The 16,229-nt window shown below is 37.6% G+C and overlaps 1 protein-coding gene across 50 annotated transcripts in view; it reads left to right on the top strand.

Annotated features, from left to right (window-relative positions):
• RBFOX2 (RNA binding fox-1 homolog 2) overlaps positions 1 to 16,229 on the top strand; it is a 293,204-nt gene that overhangs the window by 217,137 nt on the left and 59,838 nt on the right. For all 50 annotated transcript variants that reach the window (XR_011255290.1, XR_011255292.1, XR_011255294.1 and 47 more), the window contains one exon: positions 8,165 to 8,389. Coding sequence is in view for 44 of the 50 variants with exons in the window: in XM_069581115.1 (XP_069437216.1) it covers positions 8,165 to 8,389 (225 nt within the window). In the remaining 6 variants the exon portion in view is untranslated. The remainder of the gene's footprint in view (positions 1 to 8,164; positions 8,390 to 16,229) is intronic.

Raw genomic sequence — 16,229 nt, 5'->3', positions numbered from 1 at the left:
GCATATTCAAAAGTAGAGACATTACTTTGCCAACAAGGGTCCATCTAGTCAAGTCTATGGTTTCTCCAGTGGTCATGTACGGATGTGAGAGTTGGTCTGTGAAGAAAGCTGAGCGCCGAAGAATTGATGCTTTTGAACTGTGGTGTTGGAGACTCTTGAGAGTCCCTTGGACTGCAAGGAGATCCAACCAGTCCATCCTACAGGAGATCAGTCCTGAATGTTCATTGGAAGGACTGATGTTGAAGCTGAAACTCCAATACTTTGGCCACCTCATGCAAAGAGTTGACTCATTGGAAAAGACTCTGATGCTGGGAGGGAATGGGGGCAGGAGGAGAAGGGGACGACAGAGGGTGAGATGGCTGGATGGCATCACTGACTCAATGGACATGAGTTTGAGTGAACTCCAGGAGTTGGTGATGGACAGGTATTCATGGGGTCACAAAGAGTGGGACACGACTGAGCGACTGAACTGAACTGAACTGAACTGAAACTCCTAAGAGGCAAATTTTTAATTTGTGTTATGTCTTCAGTGCCTAAAACAGCTGTGGACCCACAGTAGTTAATTTAGTACATGTCTTGGAATTGAAATTAGATTTCAAATCTCTTCATTTCCTTTTCAGCTGGTTGATCATTCTAAAAGCTTTTTCAGTGGATTTTTCTTCTTTGCAAGTTGGTGCCTCTGTCACTATAATAAGTTTTGTATATCTATAGTTTGTTTTGGGCTTCCCAGGTGGCTCAGCGGGTAAGGAAACCACCTGCAATGAGAGAGACCTTGATTTGATCCCTGGATTCGAAGATCCCCTGGAGAAGAGAAAGGCTACCCACTCCAGTATTCTGGCCTGGAGAATTCCATGGACTGTATAGTCCATGGGTTTGCAAAGAGTTGGACACGACTGAGTGACTTTTCACTTAGTTTGTTTTGTTTCTCTTTTTATTTTGGCTGAGCTGTAAGGCATCAACTGAATCTATGCCCCCTACATTGGAAGCACAGAGCCTTAACCACTGACCGCCAGGGAAATCCCTGTAGTTTGTTTTCTTAAATATTGTTCCCACAAATATATGGTAATGAGGGTTGTTTTTGTTTGGTTTGTTTTTTTTTTTTTTAATTTCACGTGACATCCATTACAGGGGCATCCAGTAGGATTTTAATATTTTATCAAGTTGTGGAAGTTTGGCTCCACTGGTCTACCTGGTGCTTGTGTTTGTTGAAAACAACTTTTATTGAGAGTCTAGAGTTTTAATCGCTTCACATTTTATGTTACCAGTTCTTCACAACAGTATAATAACATTAACATTGCTGTTTTATAGATTAAGAAAATGGGCCACAGAGAAAGTAGGTTGTAGCATATTTAATTGTTTACAGCTGTAGTAAGTGACAGAACTGAGGTTGAAATTATGTTCTGACCATACACTCCAGCATTCCTCTTTGTGAAATACAAAATTTGTTGGGTCTCAGATGAATTTGATAAAATTTTAGGTAATGTGTAAATAGTGGAATAAACAAATTTGTTTGCATGGGCGAAAAATACATTTTCAAAAGTTATTAACAGTCTTCATAACTTATACATTCCTTTGTGCTTATCATCTTGAACTTTACTCAAAGATGGCACCCTCAAATCATTTGAGTTGCAGTGGTGTACATTCTGTGTGAAATAAGTACTATTCTTATCTTCCTAATATTTAATTTTTCTCCTTAAACTTTTGTGTAGATAATATAATGATGATGAGATGACAGTCTTGACTCAGTTTGTTGAAATATCAAATATAACCGAGATTTGTCTGTTTCATGTACCTCTCTTCAGGGTTTTTCTTTCCCCCAGTCATTTGAAAATAACTTTAGAAAAACTCTTCTCACTTATTTATATCTTCTTACTTTTTAAACCAGAGAATTAGAAATGTAGGTAGGTTTTTCTGAAATTTGGGAAATCTGACTTTTTAGTATAGTTGTAAATTATGTTGCTTCTGGAAACCAAAGCTTTTTTTTTGTTTGTTTATAATATCCTGCCAGCCACTGTAGCGAATTCATGTGGATGGTGGGAGGATTGGATGCATCCTGCTTTTCGTATCCTCTTCACAAAATGGGGACATCATTCTGCTTTTTTGAAAGCAGTGTTGTTATGAAGGGTTAGGGAGAAATAGGGGTTGAAGTTCTAAAAGGAATGCTCAGGGGAGTTGACGTTTGAGCAGAGAGACCTGAGGGAGGTGTACAAGTCAACAAATGCTGGAGTACCTGTGGCACCATGAGAGGCAGGGCAGAATACAAAGTAACTCTCTTTCGTTTTAATGAGCTACACTGATAAGAACTAAAAGCTAACTGTCCTTTATTTTTCCTCTCATCTTTCACATAAAATCTTAGTTTATATTCTAGGAAAGAAAGGCGTTGTAGATAAATCTTTATTAGAGCCTTGTTAGGCAAGGTAGAAATTTTATTTTCATCGTACTCCTTATTGTCAGTTTTTTAATCTTGTGGATGAGAAAGTTTATAGGCTGTTAAATTAAGGAAAAGAAGTTATGTCTAGTTTTGTGGGCTACAAGAAAAAGTTAATTCATTCTGTCAGATGAGATATACTTAAACTGTTTAGTCTGTGATTTTAAAACATTTTCATACAAACTTAAGAGGTAAATTCTTACCTAGAAATAATCATGTTGACTATTATCTCACAGTTTGTCTGCAGGCTATAGTGCTTCCCTTCTGAACTTAAAACTTAGGAATATAGCCTGGAAATTTAATGGAAGTCTGAAAACCATATAACATTTCTAAATTATAATGATGTTTACCTGGGGAAGTTTTTAGACATTGCAGAGTGTGTGAGGTAAAACGCAAACTCACTCCTATTCCAGTTTCTTACCTGTAGTGTATAAACATAGCATTTTTTGATAACATTAAAAAAAATTCCTGTATGTAACAAAATAAACTATCAAGAGTTTCTTCTATATCTCCTGATAAGTGTTTACATTTCCCTTTTGGGGGAGAAATAGTTCAGCCTCTACCTGTCTTGCATTACTTTGAAACACATGGTACAAAGGCCACAAGCGAATCTTAGAAGTTTTGACCTTTCTTCCCCCCATCTCCCACTGCTAATTGACAGGTTTGCTCAGTTGACTGAGCCAGCTTTGTCAAGACTGCCTCTGGGGGAGAGTTAATATTGTGCTTTGTGTGCCAGAGCACCCTCCCCGGCAGAGCTGAAATGGAGGATGGAGGCTGCCCTGAAAGAGGAGAGTCTGAGAGGAGCCCAGTGGGGCATTAGAAGTCACCCTTGCTGTGTCCATAAACTGCACAACAGTGTCTTTAGCCTTTATGGGTTATTTAGTAGACCTGTCCTGTGTCTCTATTTATGCCTGGAGTTGAAGCGTAAGTCTGTGAATACCTTTGGTGCTCTTATTCCCTTATATTCACCAACCCACCTGAAACAGAATTTTTTCTTATCTGTCTTCAGGCCAGTAAATCCCATGAGGACTTCTGAAGAGGTATGCTTCATGTAGGTTGGTAGGTAGATAGATAGTTAGATAGCACTGAATAATTTGAAAGAGAAGGGACAGGATTATTTTATTTCCTTCTTAGGACACCCAGAATAGCTAAAGCAAAATCATTTACAGTACCCTGACCTTGAGATTATGAAAAGAACTTATATAGTGATGAATGACAAGGATTTTCTTTTCTGAAAAACTATGGGTAAAAACTAGCATAATTTTTAAGAACTAAATAAAGGGAAGGATTTTTATGTAAAGCATTCCTATTGCTTTGTAGACGTGATTCTTAGACACTAGAGACAGCTGAATTTTGATGCTGTATAACTTCTGTAGGTAATGTCAATGCCATTTTTTTTGAGAAGAGCACAATAACTCAATGCTTCAGTATATTGGTTTCCCTTTACTGATTACACTAGTCATCATTCTCTGATTATATTAAAAAATACTTTGTAGGCTTTATTACAAAAGTAATATAAACTCATTAGGAGCAAGAGGAAATTGAGAGAGGGGGTTGGATAGATATGTTCACTGTTTTGATTGTGGTGATTTCATGAGTGTACATATATATGTCAAAACTTACCAAAGCGTACACTATGAATAAACCAGTGAGGCTTACTGTAGAATTGTCCCTCGGTATCCACAGGGGATTGGTTCCAGGACCCCCTGCAGATACCAGAATCCGCAGATGCTCAAGTCCCTTGTATAAAATGGCATAACTATATCTGCATATAACCTGTGCACATCCTCCCATATATTTTTAATCATGTCTTAGTTCAGTTCGGTAATCACGTCTAGATTGCTTATAATACCTAGTACAGTGTAAATGTCATGTAAATAGTTATAAATACAATGTAAATAGTTGCTGGACTATGGCAAAGTAAAGCTTTACTTTTCTGGGACTTTTTTTTTCCCTAGTATTTTTCAATCAGTGGTTATTTGAATACACACTGCAGAGCCCACAGATAGAGAAGGCCAACTGTATTATAATTGTGTCAATAAAATGGTTTATTAATTTTTTATGACTTGATGGTGAAAAAAATGGACTTATTTTGCCATTAATATGTATTTCAATTTGTTAGTGAGATTAAGCATTTTTATCATACAGCCATTTGTATTTCATCTGCTGTGAATTGTTGTTACATTCTTTGCCTCTTTTTCTGTTTATGTGTGTGTTTCTCATCAGTTTGAATAACCTGCACTTAGTGATGGTTACCAGTGTGTGTCTGTCTGACTTTGTAGATGTTTTCCCCAGTAGGTTTTTCTTTTGACTTTAAAATCCATTTCTCCCCTCTCTTTTCCCCTCCTCCCCCTCCTCTCTCTTCTTTTCTTCCTGTCTTCCGTAGCCAAATCTTTTTTTTTTTAACTTTTCTGGTTTTTAGGTTTCCTGTCTTACTTAATAATCTCCCCACCCCAGTAACACTCCCAATATTTCTTATATTTTCATAGTTTTAATTATATTTTATTCCTTTTTCTTTTTTTGCATGTAGCATAAGTATTTTCTTTTTGGTGGGTAGCCAACTTCTATTCAATACAAATATCATCTGAGCCACCAGGGAAGCCTCTTTAATACCAATGCCATATGATAAATAATCATCCCCTCCACTGAATTGAAATGCCACTTTTATCTTCTATTGAGTTTCCATATAAACTTGAATCAGCATTATCAGTGTTCCTTTAATCATTTTGTATATTGAATCATAGTAGTTTTATGGCAAGTTTTAATATATGATAGAGCATCTCCTTCTCCATGGTTTTTCCTTTTGCAGACATTATTAATATTTTTTCATATGCAAGTTAGAAAAGTGTTTGGTCCTGTTTCCTTCTTTAGGCACCATTTGATTTGCTTCTAATTGGAAATTATACTAGGTTTATATTTTATTTGGGGAATGATTAACCTTTTATCTTTATTATTACTCAGAAATAAAATATATCTTTCTATTTATTCAGATCTTATATATTGTATGTTTTATATTATAATTTAAATTTGGGTACTCTTAAATAGATGATTATTGCTAATTTTAAAATAGCCATTCATGTATTTTTAAATAGTTTTTCAAGTATTTTCTGCCCATTGGTATATCTTTCTGTGGGATGTGGTTGTTAAAAAGTCATTAGCTTTCTTTCAAACATGCCTTGTTCTTTTCATTGTGATCTGTAACATTTCTTTATAGATTCTAGTGTCCTTTACCAGATACATGTATTGTGAATATTGTCTTGCAGTCTCTGCCTTGTCTCTTAATTATTTTAAGTTGATTTTTGGATAACAATTGTTTTTTAATTTTGGTGAAATCTAGTCTGTCATTTTTTTCTTTAATAGTTCTTAATTTTTTTGTGTCCCCCCAGATTCCTTGTTTATCGCAAATATGTGAAGATTTTGCTGCCTTTTCTAAAAGTTTTACAGTTTTAGCTCTTACACTTAGGTCTGTTATCTCTTTCAGGTTAACTTTTACAAATATAGGGTGAAAGTTGAGGTTTTTTTTTTTTCATTGGGTATTCGGTTTTCCATTTATTAAAAAGTCTTTTCCTTTCCCTCGCTGAATTGACTTGATGCCTTAACATTCACTGTAAATGTTTATTTCTGACTCTGGATTCTTTTCTGTCTCATTTATCCATTGTCTTTAAACCAGTACCACACTATTGTGATTATCATCACTTTGTAAATCTTGAACTCGGGTAGTGTAAGTTCTCCAGTTTGTGTTACTGTTTTGGCTACTCTAGATCCTTTGCATTTCCATAGAAATTTTAATAACAACTTGTCAATTTATACAAAAACACCTGCTGAGATTTTGATTTGGTTTGTGGAATTTGGGGTGCATTGTCATTTTCAGAATATCCAGCTTTCCAACCTGTGATCATATATTTCTCTATTTATAACAGTCTTTGTAAAATTGTTGTTTTATTTTAGGCAGATTTTAAAGGATGGGTGAACCTTCCTTTAAAAAGTAATGTGAGATCTTTCTCCAGTTTTGGATTCATTTTGTTGCAATAGTATGAGTTTAATGGCCAGCAAATTAATGCTAAAAACCTGGAATGGTGTTAGTGCTGCTGGAAGTTCGGAGAAGGCAATGGCATCCCACTCCAGTACTCTTGCCTGGAAAATCCCGTGGGTGGAGGAGCCTGGTAGGCTGCAGTCCGTGGGGTTGCTAAGAATCGGACACAACTGAGTGACTTCACTTTCACTTTTCACTTTCATGCATTGGAGAAGGACATAGCAACCCACTCCAGTGTTCTTGCCTGGAGAATCCCAGGGATGGGGGAGCCTGGTGGGCTGCCGTCTGTGGGGTTGCACAGTCGGACACAACTGAAGTGACTTAGCAGCAGCAGCAGCAGCTGGAAGTTTAGTTTCCTGTAGCTCTCAGTGGGTAGAGAATCCCTTCTTAAATTGAGGGAAAAGAAGGATAACCATAACTGAGAAAGAAAGAGGAATAATTACTATGTTGTTTGGAAGGAAATGATGCTCATGACTAGGAGGAATCCAAGTGACTTAAACCCAGATTTTCTTTGATCCCTAATGATATGATGTCTAAAATATGGGGGAGAGGGTTTATCAAAGCGCTACCACTTTGAAGCATTTGACCATCTCTTTCAGCTATTTCCGAAAGGATAGTGGCCCCAGACTTTGAAAATGTGTTTGTTTTTAGTAAAATAATGACTCTGCCTTTTATGGACTAAAATGGGAGGTCAGAAGGTAAGTTGTTGAGAGGGAGGATTTTACAAAATCTCTTACACAAGATTTAACTCCTTGTTTGTATCTGAACTTAAAGACTGAACAGAAACAAGACAGGGGCTATGGAGTCAACATGGCTTCTAACGGGCTCCCGCTGTTACTGTATGTTCTGTAGTGATATTTGAGATAGCACAGGAGATCCCAGGTAAGCATCTGGGAATGGACGCCGTGTCGAGAAGTACCTGCTAGCCTTGAAATGCTAGCAGTAATTATGAAAAACTCAGGGTTTTCGTCTAGGAAATTTTTTTGTCTAGTTTCTAATTTAAGGAAAGGTTTTGTTTTGGTTTTTTTTTTTTAATTAACCTAGTGGCCAAGACTTAACTAAATCTCTACCTTGAAATTCAAAGATTAATTTTGTCAAAAATATACTTTCTCCTGAACTCTGTGTTCTTAAAATCTAGAGGTATATATCATCTGGTTTTGAGAATTTAATTTATACTGTCATTCTACCTGTTGCTATGAATTGTAATTTCAGTTCAGTCACTCAGTCATGTCCAACTCTTTGCGACCCCATGGACTGCAGCACACCAGGCTTCCCTGTCCATCACCAACTCCCAGAGCTTGCTCAACCTCATGTCCATTAAGTCCGTGATGCCATCCAACCATCTCATCCTCTGTCGTCCCCTTCTCCTCTTGCTTTCAGTCTTTTCACAGCATCAGGGTCTTTTCAAGTGAGTCAGTTCTTTGCATCAGGTGGCCAAAGTATTGGAGTTTACAACAAGTTACAAATAAATTACAAAGAATTATAATTTAGTGAAATTAATTTGTTTTCCCCTAAGAATCACTAAAGGAATAGAGTGTACTAACGAAAACAGTAATGGCTCAAACAAATTTCAAATCTTATAACTTACCTTCTGTAACAAATTTCCTTGCATTTAAAAAAGTTTGGTTTAAAGGAAAATCTTTGGTCCTTTGGTAACTAGTCAACTTTTTTTGTTAGTCTTATCTTCTCTTTCTCTGTTCCAGGGTAACCAGGAGCCAACAACAACTCCTGACGCAATGGTTCAGCCTTTTACTACCATCCCGTTTCCACCACCTCCACAGAATGGAATTCCCACAGAGTATGGAGTGCCACACACTCAGGACTATGCCGGCCAGACCAGTGAGCATAACCTGACACTGTACGGAAGCACGCAAGCCCACGGGGAGCAGAGCAGCAACTCACCCAGCACACAGAACGGATCTCTGACGGTACGTGAGTGATGAGGCAGCAAAATAGAAGGAGGCCTGTCATCGTCCTTTTGAAATCTTCTTAATCATCATACCCAAAAACCCTTTGAATTAATTTTGCATGTACCTTACATTGCATAACGCTAATGTAATTTCCATTCTACTCCAAGCACTGTAATTAGAAGATAAGGGTTTAGAATAAAGCTCACAGTCAATGCCCAGCAGCTTACAGTCTAGACATGGGACAGACAGTAAAACAAGGTAAATGTGATGATGAGAGTTAACTTAGCAAGATGCTGCTCTTTTCAGCTTTACGGGTAACCTTCATTCTGCAAAAATCTCACGGTCCTTCTCTGTCCTCATTGTCCACAATCTGTCAGCAGTATTCTACACATTGCCTCCTCCATCCTCCTTGAAACACTTGAGTTGTTGGCTTTCATGACGCTCCCTGTTTCCCTCTTAGGCACTGAAAGTCCTTCCTTGGTCTTTCTTGCTGGTTTGTCTTTGTCTGTTGAGCTTTTAAATGTAGTTACTCCAGAGCTGGGTCCTAGGACTCCTTTCCCTCCTGTTTTTTATCTTGTCTCTGTTGCATACTGATACTACTAAATCACCTAGTTTCTCAAGCGAAACCTATGAATGGTTTTTTCTCTGTCTCCATCATCTCTGCATCCAATCCATTAGCAAGTCGTGGTCACCGTGACTCTAGAACATTTTCTCACTTCAGCCTCTTCTCTTCATCTTACGACCATAGCTGGATAGTGTCCATAATTAAGAGCTCAGCATTTCCACCAGATTTTTTAGGTCTGAATCCTAATATCTTCTCTAATTAGTAGTATGCCCTTTGGCCAGTTATTTAATCTCTCTCTGCCTTGGCATGTTCATCTGCAAGATGAAGACAGTAGCACCTATTTCAAGTGGCTTTTAGGAGACTTAAAAGAATTTAATTCATGTGAGGTGTTCATCATCATTGTCACCACTCTAATCCAAACCTTTTCACTTTTTCTGTTACTGTTGCCTAATTTATCACATAGCAGCCAAGATCCTTTTCCTCTTAATGCAAATAATGCTATTTCCCTGTTTGATTCTAATGGTTTTCTAACATGCTTAGAATAAAATCCAAACTCGTACTTGGTTTACTAATCCCTGGCCCCAGCCTCCCTCTTTGACTTTACCTGTTACTACTAATTTAGTAAGCGAGTAAAGGAAGCATCATAAATTACAGTAGGTATGTTATCACATCATACAGGAAATCATTTTGTTTGTGGAATTGTGTGGTATATTTCCTAAGATAAAAATGTCCAGTACTCTGCATAGAAAGATCTCTCTCTAGTTTTTAGCTTTCTTTTTGCCTTTCTGTATCAGATTATCAGGAGGAGAGCTTAACTCAATCTTTAAATCACTTGATAAGATTTACTTCCCTGTAAAGAGCCTTGAAAAGTGGGCATGGTAGTAACAAATGAGGCTTTCTATAGCGTCCATTCTAGAATTAAAACACACAGGCTGCTGTATTGGCTGCATTTCCAAATCACGTACAAATGATGAGGAACTTACAGATTTAACAGAAGTACTAGAAAAGAAGGAAAAAGAAAGAATAAAATATTATACATCAGAGGCTTTATCAAGGTATTTTAATCACTAAGTATTTCTTTGCTAGTTATCAGTGTTTTTCTTTTTTCTATTTTCTATTTCTTATTAAATCAGTTTTGGTAACTGGTGTTTTTCTAGAATTTTTCTGTTACCTGTTAATTAGCTATTTTGTTGGTATAAAGTTATTCTGATAATAATTCCATTGATTATTTTAATTTCTACTGCGTTTGCAGTGATACCCACCCTTTCATCCTTGATTTTGGTAATTATGTCTTCTCTTTTTTTCTTGGTTCATCTAGCTAAGGTTTTTTGATTTTGCAGCTTTTTCCAGAAAACCAGCTTTCAATTTCATTGACTTTTAAAAATCTATTGTTTTTCTCTTTTGTATGTCATTTATTTCCATTCTGATCTTTATTATTTCTTTCCTTCTGCTTGCTTTGGGTTTGATTTGGTCCTATTTTCCTAGCTTCTTGACATGTAATCCTACGTCATTGATTTTAGAATTTTATCCTTTCTAATATATGTTTAAAGGTACACTTTACCCCTTAAGTTTCCCTTTAGCTGCATCCCATAAAGTGTGATATATTGTGTTTGCATTTTCATTCAGTTCAAGATATTCTTAAATTTTTCCTTATGATTTTTTCTTTGGTCTTAGCTTATATAGAAGTGTGTTGTTTAATTTCCAGATGTCTAAGGATGTCCCAAGTCTTTCTCTTTTATAATCCCATTGTTCTCAGAGAATATACTTTGATTTCAGTCTTTTTAAACTTAATGAGACTTGTTTTACAGCTTAGTAGATGAGACGGTCTGTCCTACAGAATGTTCCTAACCAATTAGGCCTTTTATCAATATGAAATGTCCCTTTTTGTTTCTATTAGTAGTTCCTGTCTTAATTCTGTTTTGTCTGATATTAATATCACCACTGTATCTATCTTTTAATTGCTATTTACATGGCATCTTTTTCCTTCATTTAGTTTCAAACTCTGAATCTAAGGTATGTCTCTTGGGGAAAACAAACAAACAAGCAAACATACATACATCTGGATCGTACTTCTTTTTCCAATCTGAAAATTACTGCCTTTGTATCAGTATTTAGTCTATTTACTTTTAATATAATTGTTAATATAGGTGGATTTATGTTTGCCATTTTACTATTTGTTCTTATATGTGTCTTGTCCTCTATTGTTCCTTCTTTACTAATTTATGTTAAATAAATTCTTTCTGTATCTTTTGAATCCCTTTGCAATTTTTTAAATTATTTATTTTTGTTGTTATTTTTTTATTTTCTTAGTTCTGGATCAAGAATTACATCTTGGAGTTACTACAACCTACTGATGGCTGTGTGTGTGTGTGTTTGTATGTATGTGTTATGCTGCTGGTAAAATATAGCAGTTTGGTCCAGTGGGGTTCTGTCCCTTACCATCCTTTCTGCAGGATTATTGTCATATGAAATGAAACAATATAGTAGTACAATTATTGCTTTAAAAAATCTTTTATTTTTAAAGAAATTTACCATTTCCATTGATCTTCATATCTTCCTATGGATTTGAGTTATCTTCTAATGTCATTTCCTTTTAGCTGATAGTACATCATGTAGAATTTTCTGGAGGCTAGATCTGCTTGAAACAAAATTTCTGTTTTTATTTGTCTAGGAATGTCTTTCTTTTGTCTTCATTTCTGAAGGATAGTTTTGCTAGCTGTAGAATTCTTGGTTGACAGTTTCTCCCTGTCTCCTCAGCCCTATGACCTCAGCGAGAAGTCAGTTGTTAACCCTGCTGTTGTGCCCCTGTATGTGTTGAGCTGTTTTTCTCTTGCGGTCTTCAAGATTTTTGGTTTATCTTTGGCTTTGAGCAGTTTGACACTGATAGATCAAGGATAGATATTTTTGGTTTTATCATACTTGCAGTTTATTGAAATTTGGGGGTCTGTGGATTGTTTTCCATCAAAATTGGGAAAATTTTTAACATAATTTTTTCGAATATTTGTTCTTTCCTTCTCTTCTTCTGGGACTTTTGCCACAAGTATATAGGGATGCTTGTTTGTTCCCTACAGGTTCAGATTCTGTTCGTTTTTAAGCTGGATCTAAAGTTCTGTTCATTTTTCTAAAGTGTTTTTTCTTTCTTTTCTTTTGATTGGATAATTTCGATTAATCTGTTTCAGTTTACTTATTCTTTATTCCACCAGGTCAAATCAGTTATTAAGCTCATCTGGTGAATTTTTATTTTAGTTAATGTACTTTTCAACTCTAGAAACTTCATTTAGGATTTCTATAGTTCTGTCGAGATTCCCTGCTTGACTAGGGAATATTTCCTTAAATTCTTGTCATGTTTCCTTTAATTCTTTGAATACATTTGTAATTGTTACTGTGAAGTCATCTGCTACAACATCTAGGCCTGCTGAGAGCCTGTTTCTAGTTACTTGAGTCAGGGCCTGTTTCTTGTTTACTTGAGTCAGGGCCTCACTTTTCCTATTTCTTTGCATGTCTTGTAACTTTTTAGTAAATTGGATGTTTTAGTAATATATTTCAACACTGTGAAGTTTGTTGGTTTTGTTTTTGAGAAACACAGAGATGAGTGTTTATGTGTGTGTTTTCAGTACTTAACCTGGATTAAACTGTGGACTGTGACTCCACCATGGTCACTGATGTGTCTGCTTAATGATTTTTATTCTCCTGTTTACTTGTTATCCTGGCTGGGAGTCACTCCTCTCTCTTCGTAGACAGTGATTTGGGCATATGTTGTGCTCAAGCACCTGGAGTGTGGAAAGCTTCTGCCTTCAACCGATCTGTTTGTGATTGGGAAGTGCGTTTAGAGCCCAGCCAGTTCTCAAGTGTGCCTTCGCCTTTTCTCTCGTTGCGCCCTCCTTTGTCTCCCCCGTCCCCATCCCAGTATTTTCAGCCAGTCGGGAGTGTCAGGAGAGCATAACTGGTTACTCTACAATTCTCTCATTTCCCAGATCTTCCCCTCGTATTTGTAGCTGATCGGCCACGCACACCAGTCAGACCACAACCTCAAGCTAGAAGAACCAGTTAGGTTCCTACCAAGTTTGCCACTTTTAGCTGACAAAGCTGTGGCTTTCTACTGCACCCCAGTACCCCAAGCTGAGTCTACCCCCTCTGACAGCAAAACTACTGGTTTTCATGGTTTGTTGTTGCTCAGATGCTCAGTCATGTCCAACTTTGCAACCCCGCAGACTGTAGCACACCAGGCTTCTCTGTCCTTCACCGTCTCCTGGAGCTTGTGCACACTCGTGCATCAAGCCGGTGATGCCACCCAACCGTCTTGTCCTCTGTCGTCCCCTTCTCCTCCTGCCTTCAGTCTTTCCCAGTGTCAGGTTCTTTCTAATGAGTCAGCTCTTCACATCAGGAGGCCAGAGTATTGGAGCTTCAGCTTCAGTGTCAGTCCTTCCAATGAATATTTAGGATTTCCTTTAGGATTAACTGGTTTGATCTCCTTGCTCTCCAAGGGACTCTCAAGAGTCTTCGCCTAACTATCCTGAAAGCTTTCCTGGCAGAGCTGAGGATTAGAGGATGGAGTTCTTGGGTTGGAATAGCCCCAGCAAGAAGGTTTCTAGCCCCCTGCTGGTATTAACCCTAAAGCTGTAGCAACTTTTCATGAAATTATTCTGTTATCTGCCTTTAACTGATTTCTGGAACCCTGAAATGACTGATAAGTTTTCTCATTGTTTTGAGGAGGGGACTCACTAACCTATTCATACCGTTAGAGCCTGAAGTCCCTTCCCTGAATCATTTCCTGAACAGGTACAAGGCACAGTACACCTCTCCTCACCCCTACCCATTTCTCTTTCTTTCTCTCTCTCATTGCCACAGTTTCCCATGGTTTCAGAATCCCAGAGTGTGTGTTTCTAACGACAGTGAGCTCTGTTCCTCCATAAGAATATATACAGTTTAGACTTGTGTTCCTCATCCATATGACCAACTATTCATTATGTTATTTTATAGTATGTTGACCAGTTTGAGTTCCTACAGATATATTGAAGTAAGACTAGGAATCCTTGTGAATAGATTGTGAGTTCATTAGTGCTGTGGAGAAAATGGAAACTCCTTGACTTGTGCCTGCAAACCACACACAGGTTCTGTCATGTTAGGAAGCTGCTAACAGTAAAAGGGGAGATCATCTGGAAGCCCTAGTTGAAGATTCTGCTTATGTTTTTAAGTGTCCATTTAAAATATTAGTGTAGATCCGCTGCTCGTAAGCCCTTCACTTTTGGAAGTTGTGTATGGGTGTGTGTTTCTCAGGCCAGGGAATGTGTGCATAGAGAAACTGAGCAGTAGAGCAGTATATTGTGAAACCTAGGTTTGCCTTCCTTATAAATGATACTGTTAAACCTTTACCTCCTACGTATATGTTTCTTAAGAGTCTGATAATTCCTGTGGCCAGTTACATTCAAATGGTAGATGAGAAGCATTTATATGTTATTTATAAATAAATGAGGGATTCCCTGGTGGCTCAGATGGTAAAGCGTCTCCCTGCAATGCAGGAGACCCAGGTTCAATCCTTGGGGAAGGAAGATCCCCTGGAGGAGGATATGGCAACCCACTGCAGTATTCTTGCTGGGGAAATCCCATGGATGCAGGAGCCTGGCGGTCTACAGTCCATGAGGTTGCAAAGAGTTGGACATGACTGAGCGACTTTATTTTCTTTCACTTTATAAATAAATGATATCTTAAATTTGTATAACAGTTTTCAATTTAAATCTTGCTTCCACAGACATTTTATTGTGGCTCATAAAATAGCCCTTTGTGGTGGTATGCTGTTGTTTTTATACTGTGGGAATCCAGGCTGCCACTCTGACTCTGCATGTCCAGCTCAATGCCTGTGATTATGTATATGCACTGGTCTTCTGAACAGACACTTGTGCAGCTTTTCCCATTCAGTTCAAGTGTTAAGTCTCCTGGGAAGCCACGCTTGACCTTCCTAGGCAAAGCCAAATTCATGTACCCTTCCTTTAAGCTCAGGTAGACTCCTGAGCTGACCACTTTCTGTGGACCTTATAAGATGTGATGGTTTTTTGTTCACTTTTGACTCCCTAACTAAAGTGTAAGCTTTTTTTGCTTGATTTACTGTAGTAACTAACACTTAATAGTTACACAGTAAATATTTCTTGGGGAAAAAAAATGAAAAGATAGAGGTGTGCCATGGGCAGCCTGAGGAGAGAGAAGCTCAGCCTCCTTGGTGGAGAAGGCATAGACCTGGGCCTTGTACTCTTAAGTGCCTGGAGTTCAGACATGCTTCGATATGGTGGGAAGAATTAGGAAAGTCATTTCTCAAAGCAAAGTTGGAGAGACAAAAAAGATAAAAATGTCTTTGAATAAAAGCATGGGTTTCTGTTTGATTGAAGCTTGGGTGCTTGGTGGAGACGAATGGGGAGCACGGTGGGAGAAAGGTCACTCAAGAACACAGATGGGGAAGTGTTTGAGTGCCTGACTGAGAAATGACTTTGTTAAAGATGTTTGAGCAGGAAATGGAAGCGAGCAGAATGGTGCTTCAGAAAATTGATCTCACGTATACAAGATAGTAGAGAAGCAGGAAGACTGGTTAGGAAAGGGTCCTGTGGTTGGAGTTGATAATGGGGTTCTGGAATTGGGGCTGCAGTGATTATATAAAGGAGGAAATACATTAAAAAAAATTATGAGGGTAGAATAAACAGAATTTGACAGCTGGTTGGATGAGTAAAATGAGATCAGAGTGAGATTTTTCATCCTTATTGCAATAAATGTATCTTGAATAAAATCATTTTACCCTCCCAGGTTTCAGTTTCTTCATCTATCAAACAAAGGTAATAATGCCTACCTGGTAGGATTATAGGGAGAATAAATTAGAGAAGCTATGGAGATTGCTTGTTTAAATAGTTCTTTGAAATAATTGTTTTTATCATCTTTTTAAAAATCATTTGTTAATGACATTTATTTGTCCTTTTCATTATTGTGGGCTACTGCTGCATATTAAAAAGCAGAGACATTACTTTGCCAACAAAAGTCTGTTTAGTCAAAGCTATGGTTTTTCCAGTAGTCATGTATGGATGTGAGAGTTGGACTATAAAGAAAGCTGAGCGCCGAAGAATTGATGCTTTTGAACTGTGGTGTTGGAGAAGACTCTTGACAGTCCCTTGGACTTCAAACAGATCCAACCAGTCCATCCTAAAGGATATCAGTCTTGAATATTCATTGGAAGGACTGATGCTGAAGCTGAAACTCCAGTACTTTAGCCACCTTATGCGAAGAACTGACTTATTTGAAAAGACCCTGATGCTG

The sequence above is a fragment of the Ovis canadensis genome, chromosome 3, assembly GCF_042477335.2.
Source record: "Ovis canadensis isolate MfBH-ARS-UI-01 breed Bighorn chromosome 3, ARS-UI_OviCan_v2, whole genome shotgun sequence".
NCBI classification, from domain to species: Eukaryota; Metazoa; Chordata; class Mammalia; order Artiodactyla; family Bovidae; genus Ovis; species Ovis canadensis.
Note: the sequence above shows the minus strand (reverse complement) of the source record. Positions and strands in the feature narration are given on the sequence as shown.